At 47.8% G+C, this 12,024-nt stretch overlaps 1 protein-coding gene across 1 annotated transcript in view; it reads left to right on the top strand.

Moving 5' to 3' along the window:
* Nucleotides 1-12,024, top strand: part of SLC25A35 (solute carrier family 25 member 35) — a 95,333-nt gene that overhangs the window by 18,194 nt on the left and 65,115 nt on the right. The window contains exon 2 of the mRNA XM_069218717.1: nucleotides 3,520-3,585. Coding sequence (XP_069074818.1) covers nucleotides 3,520-3,585 — 66 coding nt within the window. The remainder of the gene's footprint in view (nucleotides 1-3,519; nucleotides 3,586-12,024) is intronic.

Raw genomic sequence — 12,024 nt, 5'->3', positions numbered from 1 at the left:
TTAGCTTGTGTATGCTGTTTTTAAAAGATGACTTACCATGTTCTAGATATGGCAAAGCAACATTGTTTGTTTCTTTCTCATGTGTAATTTTCGAATTCTACTTTAACACATAACCATGCACTACACCCCAATCCACCCTACTCCAATCCAGTGTGCCCCACTCCAATCTAAACCACTCACTCCGTTCCACCACACTCTAACCCTCCCAAACCACCTTGCACTATCTGCCCCACTCCAATCCAACAGAATCTGCCCCACTCCAATCCAACAGAATCTGCCCCACTCCAATCCAACAGAATCTGCCCCACTCCAAAAGAATCAGCCCCCACTCCATTCCGCTCTACTCCAGTCCGCCCCATTCCAATTGAAAACAATCTGTCTCACTCCAATCCAAAACAGTCTGCCCCACTCCAATGCAAAACTATATGCTCCACCTCAGTCCAAAACTATATGCATCACCAGTCTGCCCCACTCCAATCCACAGTCTGCCCCACTCCAATCCACAGTCTGCCCCACTCCAATCCACAGTCTGCTCCACTCCAATCCAAAGTCTGCCCCACTCCAATTCAAAACAGTTTGCCCCACTCCAACCTAAAGCAATGTGTCTCACTTCAATCTGCCCCACTCCAGTCCAAAGCAATCTGCCCCACTCCAGTCTACCCCTTACCAATCCAAAACAAACTGCCCCACTCCCATCTACCCCACTCCAAAACAATCTACTCCAATCCAAAACAATCTTCCCACTCCAATCCATTTTTGATAAAGGGTTATTTATGGACCATGATGTATGTGTTGCAAGGTTAAGACTTATAAAGTGTACCTTAAAATCTCTCCATTAAGCGTATCCTTTCATAAGAGTTATTTTGCACTAGTGCCACATCAAAGCAAAATTGTTTTTCTCCATTTCGTACGTCAAACAAGTACTAAAGATGGTACTATTGTTTTGCTTTTTTTAAGCCACTGCAAAGATTGTAGAATATAGCCCTCACTTACTTTTAAATGAGAAATAACTAAACACAAGTCCCTGAGTGCATTTATCAGTTCTGATTATCAGTGCTAAAACCAAGTGGATTTTCAGGATGTGTTAAAAAAAAAAAAAAATACATATATCCATAGCCAGGAGCACGATAAAAGGTTGGCTCATTCCACCTCTTTGAAAGCTGGAGAAGGAAGGCGGGAACTCTGGAAATCAATCAATCAATATATTTATAGGTAGGGTGTGATGTGGTTGCGGCGGGGTACGTTGAGGATCAGTCAGGCGGAGGCGTTTTGGATGCGTTGGAGGCGCCGCAGGTGTTTTGTCGGGATGCCTGTGTAGAGTGCGTTGCTGTAGTCTAGCCTGCTGCTGATGGGGGTCCTGTGTCACTGTTTTTCTTGTGTCTGTTGGGATCCACTTGTAGATCCTGCGGAGCATGCGGAGTGTGTTGTAGCAGGAGGAGGAGACTGCGTTGACCTGTTTTGACATGGAGAGGGAGGAGTCGAGGATGAAGCCCAGATTGCGTGCGTGGTCGGTTGGTGGTGTTGGGGTTCCTAGAGATGTTGGCCACCAGGATTCGTCCCAGGCGGAGGGGTTTGATCTGAGGATGAGGACCTCTGTTTTGTCCAAGTTCAGTTTCAGGCGGCTCTTTCTCATCCATTCGGCAACGGCCTGCAATCCCCACGTGGAGTTTGGGCTTGGCGGTGTGCGGGTCCTTGGTGAGGGAGAGGATGAGCTGGGTGTCGTCGGCGTAGGAGATGATGTTGAGGTTGTATTGGCGGGCTACTTGAGTGAGGGGTGCCATGTAGATGTTGAATAATGTTGGGCTGAGGGATGAGCCCTGGGGTACGCCGCAGATGATTTTGGTGGCTTTGGAGCGGGAGGGAGGGAGGCGGACTCTCTGGGTTCTGTCGGAAAGGAAGGATGTAGTCCATTCGAGGGCTTTCTCTTGTATTCCGGCTTCGATGAGTCGGGTTCTCAGAGTGTGATGGCATACAGTGTCGAAGGCGGCTGATAGGTCCAGGAGGATGAGGGCTGATGTTTCGCCGTTGTCCATTTGGCTTCTGATGTAGTCTGTGGCGGCGAGGAGCGCGGTCTCGGTGCGGTGATTTTGTCGGAAGCCAGACTGGGAGGGGTCCAGGATGTCGTTGTTTTCGAGGTGGAGAGTCAGTTGTGCGTTGACGATTTTCTCGATGACCTTCGCAGGGAACGGGAGTAGGGAGATGGGTCGGAAATTCTTGAGGTCCTGGGGGTCTGCTTTGGGCTTCTTAAGGAGGGCCCAGGAGGTTAGGCGCTTGGAGCGGGTGGTGTCTGGCGTGGTGGGGGCGGCTGTGGTGTTGAAGGTGTCGTGGATGTCGGTGATCTTTTGGTGGAAGAAGGTGGCCAGAGTCGCAGAGCTCTTGCGAGGGTGGAATGTCGTTGGCGCTGGGGTTGGAGATTTCTTTCACGATGCTGAAGAGCTCTTTGCTGTCGTGTGTGTTGTTATCTAGGCGGTCTTTGAAGGAGGACCTTTTGGCTAGTCTGATTAGTTGGTGGTGTCTGCGAGTGGCGTCTTTGTGGGCCCTGAGGCTGTCAGGTGTGTGTTCAGTGAGCCATTTATTCTTAAGTTTCCGGCAGATGCGCTTGGAGGTCTGGAGCTCTTCGGTGAACCAGGTGGCTTTCTTGGTGGCTTGGTTGTTGGTGGTCTTCTTGAGTGGTGCGAGGGAGTTGGCGCAGTGGTTGATCCACTGTCTGAGGTTGTGGGCGGCGGTGTCTGGGTAGGTCTGAGATCAGGCAGTAAGCACCAGGGTATCCCGCCTAGTAGAGGTGGTGTCTGTCCTGGTGTGACTGGCAGCGCTAGTGGCTGATCTGCAGTGCTTCCCGGGCTTGTCCTTATCTAGGCCTGCAGCAGCTGGGAAGTGTCCCTTGTTAAAGTCATGATTCCTTGAACTACCATACTGTTTCTGGGCTTCATGTCTTTTCACAGCATTTTGCTTTGATAATGTGCAGACTTTATTTAAAAAGAAAAAGCAGAATACAAATGGCCAGACCTTAGCTAATTGCCTGTTATGTTTTTTTCTTAGACTACTGTAGATGTCTTTCTGAGGTAGGAAAGCTGATTTGGTACTAGGAGGAATTATTCTCTCTAAGTTATGTTTGATGACTGCTTGTTTTTCTTTTTGAATAGAGATATTGATTGCTCCATTAGAATTATACCTCACTAATACATCCCTTCATTGGGTGCCATTGCAGATTGTGGCAGATAATGGCAGACCGGTGGATCGCAAATCACAATTAGGGGTGACTGTGCTTAAATGCAGTGTAACTGGAGCTAGTCGTGCAATGTAGCTAACCTACTTTTCAGACTATACTGCGGATTACTCAACCTTTCATCTTTACTGATTTTTCAAGTGCCAAGGGCTAATTTAGTGTCGGGTGTGCTGTATAAAAGGTTTAAATTATGATAAAACATTGGGAGGGGGGGGCGGCTTCCCTCCAAGCATTGCTACCTTTATATGTCAGGGACAGCGAGTCCTGAACAACATGCTTTTATTTCTTTCCAGGTGAAGACTCACCTGCAGGTTCAGTCTGCCACCGAAACGGCTGTGGGGCACCAGCATCCTCATCGTGTAAGTACGGCTTTGTGGAAACAGCTTCTCTCTGTTTGTTGAAAGGAGTGTAAAGCAGAGCGTCACCACTTGCTCTTCTCCTTGCTCTTCAGAACTACTATGTTCAAAACTACTTACCTGTGACCATTATCCTCTCGCCTGTTTGTAGTGCACAAAACCATTAGAGTCCGTTCCTCTCATTTCTAAGATGTCAACTAGGCCTGGTTTATATAGTTTTAACTGCAGTCCGGGTGAAGCTCGGGTGTGCTGGGATCACAGAAACCCTTCCCAAGGCCGGCAGTGCCTTCTCCCTTCAGGAGACAAGACCGCCTGTCTCAGTCCTTGCTTAGTGGTTGACAGCCACCCTCCTACCACCCCTCCCCCAAACGCACACTTTCATATTTTGCCAAATATCCTTCTGATGTTTGGGTGGCTTCTCCTGACACCACCCAAGATGAAAATAGCAAAAGGGTGGCCTCATCGGGACGGTGCTTGCCCTGTCCCACATGAAGAATACGTTTAATGAGAGATTCGCCGGAGTTACCACCACCGGGGATTAGGAATGGACAGCAGCACACACTCCCTTGCACAACGAGTGATATTCTAATGCCCGTTTGCTAACGAGTGGACTGGTGCTTTTCCAGTCCCTCGTTAGCCTTTGTTTTCACCGGCTGTAGAAGTCTGTTTGCAGTCCTGTAAGTAGCAGGAAATATTCATGCTTTGCACGTTTCCAGAATCCTCCAGTGGCTGAGGGGTTGGCCTTGGAGTACTGGAAAGTAAGAACTGTCCTGTCTGTGCTAAAGTCCAGTAGTCGCCAGTGTCTTTAAAAGAACCTTTCCACCGTGTGCCAATTAGTCATTTTGTTTAACAGTCACGAGACCCTGTAGTTATCTATGCAGTGTTTAAAGTGGCCATGTACATATGTATGGCTAGAGTGCGACTGTAGTTTGACTTAATCTGTTACACATTTCTTTGTATTCATCTGAAAAATGTCCAAGATGGGGTGAGGCTGGGGGGCGAGGGAGGGGGACACGGAGTTTACTAAAAATCTGCGACCACACAGATCCCTGGTCAACTAAAAAATGTATTAACTAGCATCTGAAAATACAAGCAATAAAGAAAAAGGTATCAACTTTGCACTGGTTTTTGAGCACCATGTGACTGATTTCACCAATAATCTGCTCAAACCTCTCCTTTAGCCCACTTTAGAGATCTGTAAGCATCCTGGTTAAAGGTACATCTCAATCCTCTACTGTGCCTCGGTATGCTCTTTCTCTTTAGTGGTTTAGCTTTATTCTCCTCCTCTTCGAGCCGCCCTCTACCTTCAGAACTATTTAGATTTTCTAAACTGACTTGTCTATGTCCTCAAGTCCCATGCTACTGTTAGAAATATCTTGGAGGTCACTTGTATAGCTTGAAGAGAAATATCTCGGGAGTCACTTGTGTAGCTACAGGGTGAAAGACATTTCCAGTCCTACCTCTGTTGATTCCTCTTTAAGTACTAGAGTATTTTTATTTATGTTCTCACTAAATCACTATTTATCACTTAATTTGTCTAAATATTCTACCATCCACATCTGTCTTTCCACTGATTCACTTTATACTTGTATGTCTTGCGATTTCAATATATACTTTTCACCTCCTCGAGGTACACAAAGGGTACCTGGAATGTTTTCCAGTTCCTAGGCATCATGTTCAGAGTTGTAGAAAGCACATCAACCCCACAACTGGGTCCACCTATGAACAAGTCCCAATTCGAAAGAACCACAAACCTTAGAACCTTCTCATAACGCTGTGCTCAGACACCATTTCCACAGTTAATTTTCCACCGTGGGGAATAAGACTCATTAATCTCTGGGTGTTGTCCGTTTTATCTTTTATCCTTCACAAAATAATCTGAGTCAGTAGTGTGTCTTAAAACTATGGTAAATGTTATTTTACAAACCTTTTCCTGTAGTTCTCTATAACGCTGCTACTTTCACCACCACTCTTTTTGACAAATTCCCTACTCCATTCACAAAAAATAAAAGAAGGAAGACGTCCGGAAAGACAACAGCAGAATGTTCAATATGATAAGGTTTCTGATGGATACAACTACCCGTGGATTCCTCACCTTATGAATTCTCACAATGCGCCAGCATTTGACAGAAACTTTCCTCCCAGCTCTTCGTGTCAATGAGGACGTCACAATTGCACGGCTCTGCACGCGACTCCGTCTGATGTCATCGTGGCAACAAGTAGTCCTCGCCAGCGTACTGACATATTAGTTCCCTTTTTTCCACACCTTTCCCTGGCTCTTGAACAGCTACTGTTTCAAAGGTGTCTTGTTGTACTCGTTACAGTGTCTTTGCCAAAGAAATCAGGTTTTAAGCCTTGTCTTGAGTGCTGGGGTCGAATGTCAGTCACAGATCCTCATGAAGACTGCTTGTGGTGCCTAAGTTCGGACCACGACGTGGAGGGGTGCATGTCCTGCCAGAGGATGAACCCCAAGGCCTTAAAAGAAAGAGAGGCTAAACTCTTCTTAGCAAAAGCCAAGAGGGGACACAAGGGTCATCGAAGATCTAAGACAGTGGTTCCTAACATTTTGACTTCTGTGGACCCCCACTTTATCATGAATGGAACCCGGGGACCCCCACTGAATCATCATTGGAATCCGGGGAACCCCACTGAGTCTTTACTGGATGCTTGGGACCTAATTTGTCAATATTTGTTAATATTTTTAAAAATTTTTAAGCAGTCGCGGACCCTTTGAGAAGGCTTTGCGGACCCCCAGGGGTCCCCGGACCACAGGTTGGGAACCACTGATCTAAGGCGAGGGACTCTTCTTCTCACAAGTCCTCGATCTCATAAGAAGTGACGCCGGCACAATTCTCGATGCTGTTCTTCCTGGGATTGCTCACGTCTTGGTCCCCTCCGAGACGACTGCGTCGGAGGTCAGTCCAACTATCACCCCCCAGCCTCAGAGTTCACCGGCTTCTCCAGCGTCATCACTGATTGAGGTCGTCGAAGTCCCTGGTGAGTTCTCCAACTCACTTTTCACCCGTGTTGGCTGTGGAGCAAGTTTCAGGTCCGACCCAAGCGCCTCAAGAAGAGCAGAGGTTTCCTGACTCCGGGAGATGATCCGGCGGCTTTCCTTAATGCTATGTTTAGCATTTTTAACAAGGCTGTGGCCTCTGCTGGTGCACCGGCTGGTTCCACGGATCCATTAGCGTTCTTTTTGGGTTCGCTGGCGCCGTACAAACCGGCTCAGTTTGTAACCTTCTATCCAGCTGAGAGTGCTGGTTCGGCACAGACGATGATTTAGCCTCAGAGGATTGTGCCGATGGAGGCGATGCCGGCGCCGGATGGATCCAGGTCTGGACGCAGTGTATCTCCACCATTTCCTTCACCGCGTCCATCTGCCTTGAAGCCGGTGTCGTTGATGCTGGCTAACTGTTGATGCCTAGATTGGAGGCCAGATTGAGATCAAGGAGGAGAGCCTTGAGGCTCTTGGAGGAGCAGGAATACTAGCAACAGCTGTTAGAAGAAGGAGCGATTACTGAGCCTATGGGGGAGTTTCAGGGTCTGGACTCTGTAAGTGGACTGGATACCTCCCCTGAGTGTGATCTTTCATCCTCGGGTGAATTTACAGAGGAGGCAGCATCCTATCACACTGTTATAAGAAAGGCTGCAGAATTTTTGGAACTTCCATTACAAGCATCAGAAGTGAAGACAGGGAGTCCAAGAGAATGGAGTGAAGACAAACATCTTGACTGAGGTGTTGCATCCTTCCTTTACTTCTGCTGAGCCCCTACTCCCTTTTAATTATGCCCATTTTAGACATTTGGAGAAAGGCTGTCACTACTCCAGCGGTTTCCAGGACTGTGGCTAGGAGGTACAGGGTTGCTCCTGGGGATCCTCAACTTTTCTCTCAACATCCGACTCCTGAGAGCTTGGTAGTTCAAGCTTCTTTTCCTGCCCGATCTTCACTTGGCTCGTTTCCTGCTACTCCATCGGACAGGGAGTCTAAGAGAATGGAGCAAGCAGCCAAGAACATTTTCTCCTCATGTAGTATGGCCCTGAAATCGATCAATGCTACCTGTGTGCTGGGGAGGTATGTTTATGCCCTGATGGACGCGGCAAGAGCTGTGGTGCCGAGCTTACCTCAGGATGTGCAGGGGAAGTTTGAGGAGCTCCTTTTGGATACTCAAGTGGCGGCCAAACAGATTATCCAGTCAGGTCTGGATACAGCGGATTCAGTGGCCAGGGCAATGGGCACTTCAGTGGCGAACAGGAGGCATGCGTGGCTTAGGTCTTCTGGCTTTTCCACGGATGTTCAGACAACTTTGTTGGACCTTCCGTTTGATGGAGAAAAGTTGTTTGGGTCCAAGGCCGACTCTGCTTTGGAACATTTTAAAGAAAGCATGGCTACTGCAAGATCCTTGGGGGCTACAGGCTTCAGCATCCACACCCTTTTGGAGGCTTAGGGGTTGTGGCCGTGGATCCTTTTTTCGTGGAAGGCCACAGTCCAATACTCAACAACCTGCCAACCCTCTCTGTAGGTCTTTTAGAGGGCAGGGTAGGGTTAGAACACGAGGAGCCACCCAGCAACATCCTGCCTCATCCTCTTCCTCTGGGGGAACCCAACAAGGAAAGCAGCCCTAGTTTTCTGTCTATCTTGGATCATGCTTCTCCCTTAGGGGGGGCAGGATATTTCCTTTTCTCCACGAGTGGGAGCTAGTTACATCAAACTCTTGGGTACTAAATACTGTGGGAATAGGTTATCCCCTTCCTTTTCGGGAATTTCCTCCTCCCATTCATCCACCGCCATTCCTTTTGTTTGGAAGATCATCTCCTGTTGCTTCAGCAGGAGATACAAGTCCTTTTGTGAAAGGGTGCAGTGGAGTTGGTTCCAGAGCAGGAAAGGGATCAGGGATGCTATTCAAGATATTTCCTGACTCCCAAGAAGGATGGTCGATTGAGACCTATCCTGGACCTGAGGATTTTGAATTGGTTCTTCAAACAGGAGAAATTCAAAATACTCACTCTAGCACAGGTACTTCAGGCGTTGAACAAGGAAGACTGGATGGTGTCTGTCGACTTGCAGGATGCTTATTTTCATATCCTCATTCTGAAGTCGCACAGGAAGTATCTCCGGTTCATAGTAGGGTTGCAACTCTACCAGTTTGCGGTCCTTCCTTTTGGTCTTACTTCCGCACCTCGGGTCTTCACAAAGGTGATAGCGGTGGTTGCAGCGGGCCTCAGAAGGAAGGGAATATCCATATTCCCTTACCTGGACAATTGGCTGATAAAAGCCAAGTCCCCAGAGCTTGTGCTGCATCACTTGCAAATGACAACACAGTTGTTGTTCAACCTGGGCTTTACGGTAAACGTGCCCAAGTTTCACCTGGAGCCCTCTCAGCACCTCCTGTTCATAGAGGCAATACTGGATACCACATTGAATTGGGCCTATCCTCGGACTCCGCAGATTCAGGACATTCAGTCATTGATTGCAATGTTTCAAAATGGAGCGATTGTTCCGGTCCTCAAGGTCCTACGTCTGCTCAGTCTCTTTGCATTCTTGTATTTTGTTGGTCACTCATGCACGTTGTCACGTGAGGGCTCTCCAGTCGTGCCTCCGCAAGCAGTGGTTTCAACACAAAGGGGATCTAGAGGAGTCGATAATGATCTCCAGAGACCCTGCAGCGAATCTACGATGGTGGGCTATGGACGGCAACCTTTCCCAAGAAAGGCAGTTTTGCCTCCCACCTCCGGTACCACGGTCATAATGGATGCTTCAACTCTAGGGTGGGGAAAAAAGGCCTTTGGTCTCCAGTAGAACAGATGTTTCACATCAGTCTGTCAGAACTGTGGGCAATAAGTCTGGCTCTCAAGGCCTTCCTCCCATTCATTTGCAGTCAGTCAGTACAAGTCTTGACAGACAAAACTACTGAGATGTGGTACATCAACAAGTAGGGAGGCTTAGGGTTGTATCTTCTCTGCAGAGGGGCTCTGCGGCACTGGTCCTGGGTACAGGACCATCGGATTTGCATAGTAGCAAACCATCTGGCCGGGGTTCTCAACGTACGTGCAGACAGTCTGTCAGCATTTCTCGATTGATCACAAGTAGCGTCTCCATCCAGACCTGGTTCTTCACATCTTCTGGATGTGGGGTTTTCCACAGATAGACCTGTTTGCGACTTGGGAGAATGCGCACTGCCCGTTGTTCTGCAGCCTCCAGTATCCAGTGCAACAATCATTGGGAGACGTGTTTCAGATGTCTTGGTGCGACCAGCCACTTTGTGTCCTTGCCCATTTTTCCCCCCAAACCCTTGATTCCTCGGGGTCTGAGGAAGATTCATCAAGATTCGGCTAAAGTCATTTTAATAGCTCCAGACTGTGCCCTCTGCTCTGTCTCCCTCACAGGGCAGACCTCCTCTTGCAGTTGCAGGGGCAGGTTCTACACCCCCACCTCCAGAGCCTGCACCTACATGCCCGGAGATTGAACTGGGCAACTGTCCCTCCAGAAGTGGTGGATGTTATCTTATCGGCCAGGCGACACTCCACCAAAACTGTCTATGCAAACAGATGGAAAAATTTGTTACTTGGTGTGGAGAAGAAAATTGATCCCTTAAAGGCCCATTTGTCTGTTTGGCTTTTTGCACTTTCCTTGGCACAGAAGGTTTGTGCAGGTGCGACTGTGAAGGGTTATTTATCGGCGCTGTCAGCCTTTTTGTTCATTCCTGATCAGCCTTCCTTATTTAAGTCTCCTATAGTTGTTAGGTTTTTCAGAGGCCTGACTAACCAATTTCCTCCCACTCCGTTTCTCATGCCTCAGTGGGATTTGAATTTGGTTCTTACTTTTTTTAATGGGTTCACCGTTAGAGCCTATGCATTCTTGCCCGTTGAGATTTGTAGTTTTTAAAAAGAAATTCTTACAGCCATCATGCCTGCTAGGCGTGAGTGTGAGCTCCAGGCTCTGACTGTGAAACCTCCTTTCATGCCAACAAGGTGGTGCTGAGAATCAGGGCGGCTTTCCTTCCCAAGGTTGTTACTCCCTTTCATATGGGGCAATCTATAACACTGCCTTCCTTTCACCCTCCTCCCCATCCCTCAAAGGAGGAGGAAAGACTTCATTGCCTCGATCCAAGAAGGGCTTTGAGTTTTTACATTGAAAGGACAAAAGACTTTCGTATTGATGATCAACTCTTCGTTGGATATGTGGGCAAGATGAAGGGCAAAGCCGTCCACAAAACAACCCTTTCCAGGTGGGTCATTCTTTGCTTAAAGATTTTATTATTCACTGGCAAAGAATTTCCTCCTGAGGGTATTAGGGCCATTCCACCAGGGCTAAGTCTGCCACTTGGCCTTGGCTGGAGGTGTGCCAGTTGTGGATATTTGTAAGGCAGCAACTTGGGCTTCCCTCCACACTTTCGCAAAGCATTATTGCTTGGATTCGAAAGTTAGGACAACGGCCATGTTGCACGTTCTGTGTTGCAGGATTTCCGGCCAGGCACCCACCTCAGAGTGCAGGACTGCTTTTGGACTCTATTCATAAGGGGAGGAATCCACTGGTATTTGTATCCATCAGAAGAACAAGTTACTTACCTTCGTTAATGCTTTTTCTGGTGGATTCCTCACAGTCCCTCCCACCTCCTTGTTGCCTGTCTGGTCATACCAAGACTTCTTTTATTATATTATATATGTATATATATACGTTTTTGGTGTTATTTTATATAAACAAATATTGTGGTTTATATTTGGATTGGTGTATATATATTGTACTTGTGAAGTTGGTTTTCACCTGTTCGCCTCAAAGGCACGTAAAAAATGGTGAAACTGAGGTCAGCACACCGGCAAGGATCTCTTATTGCCACAATGACATCAGACGGAGTCACATGTGGAGCCGTGCCATTGTGACATTCTAGTCGACGTGAAGAGCTGGGAAGAAAGTTTCTGTTGAATGCTGACGCATTGGGAGAATTCATAGGGTGAGGAATCCACAGGTAGCTACTGTATCCACCAGAAAAAGCGTTAACGAAGGTAAGTAACTTGTTCGTATAGGACAATGAGCAGCATGGAGGGGAATGTACCTTTAGACCAAGATGGTCTGGGAAGGAAGCACTGGCTGTCCTGTCTTTGGTCATTCTGCGACCACTCTGACACTCCTCAGTGTCCCTTGGAAAAAATGGCCCATTGCAGTGACATTTCGTGGTCAATGTTAGAACAATGTTCACTGGCCATTGTTCGTGGGCGAGGTCTTTCTGTACATCGAGTACCTTGAAGGCTCCCAACAGAACCAGGTGTGGTGCAGATGTCTCTGGAGCTTCTTCCCGTGGTTCCTCCATCCCTCCTCATGGAAAACACCATCCTGCCCCAGCTAACTCTATCAGGAATCACCCCTGATCGAAATATAGAGGAGCGCCCAATATCTGATCACCACACGAAAGGTGTACACCAGGAGGATCCTGGGACTTAACT

The sequence above is a fragment of the Pleurodeles waltl genome, chromosome 12 (genome assembly GCF_031143425.1).
Source record: "Pleurodeles waltl isolate 20211129_DDA chromosome 12, aPleWal1.hap1.20221129, whole genome shotgun sequence".
In the NCBI taxonomy this organism is placed as follows: Eukaryota; Metazoa; Chordata; class Amphibia; order Caudata; family Salamandridae; genus Pleurodeles; species Pleurodeles waltl.
The sequence above is the reverse complement of the archived record's forward strand: the minus strand, read 5'-3'. Positions and strand labels throughout refer to the sequence as shown.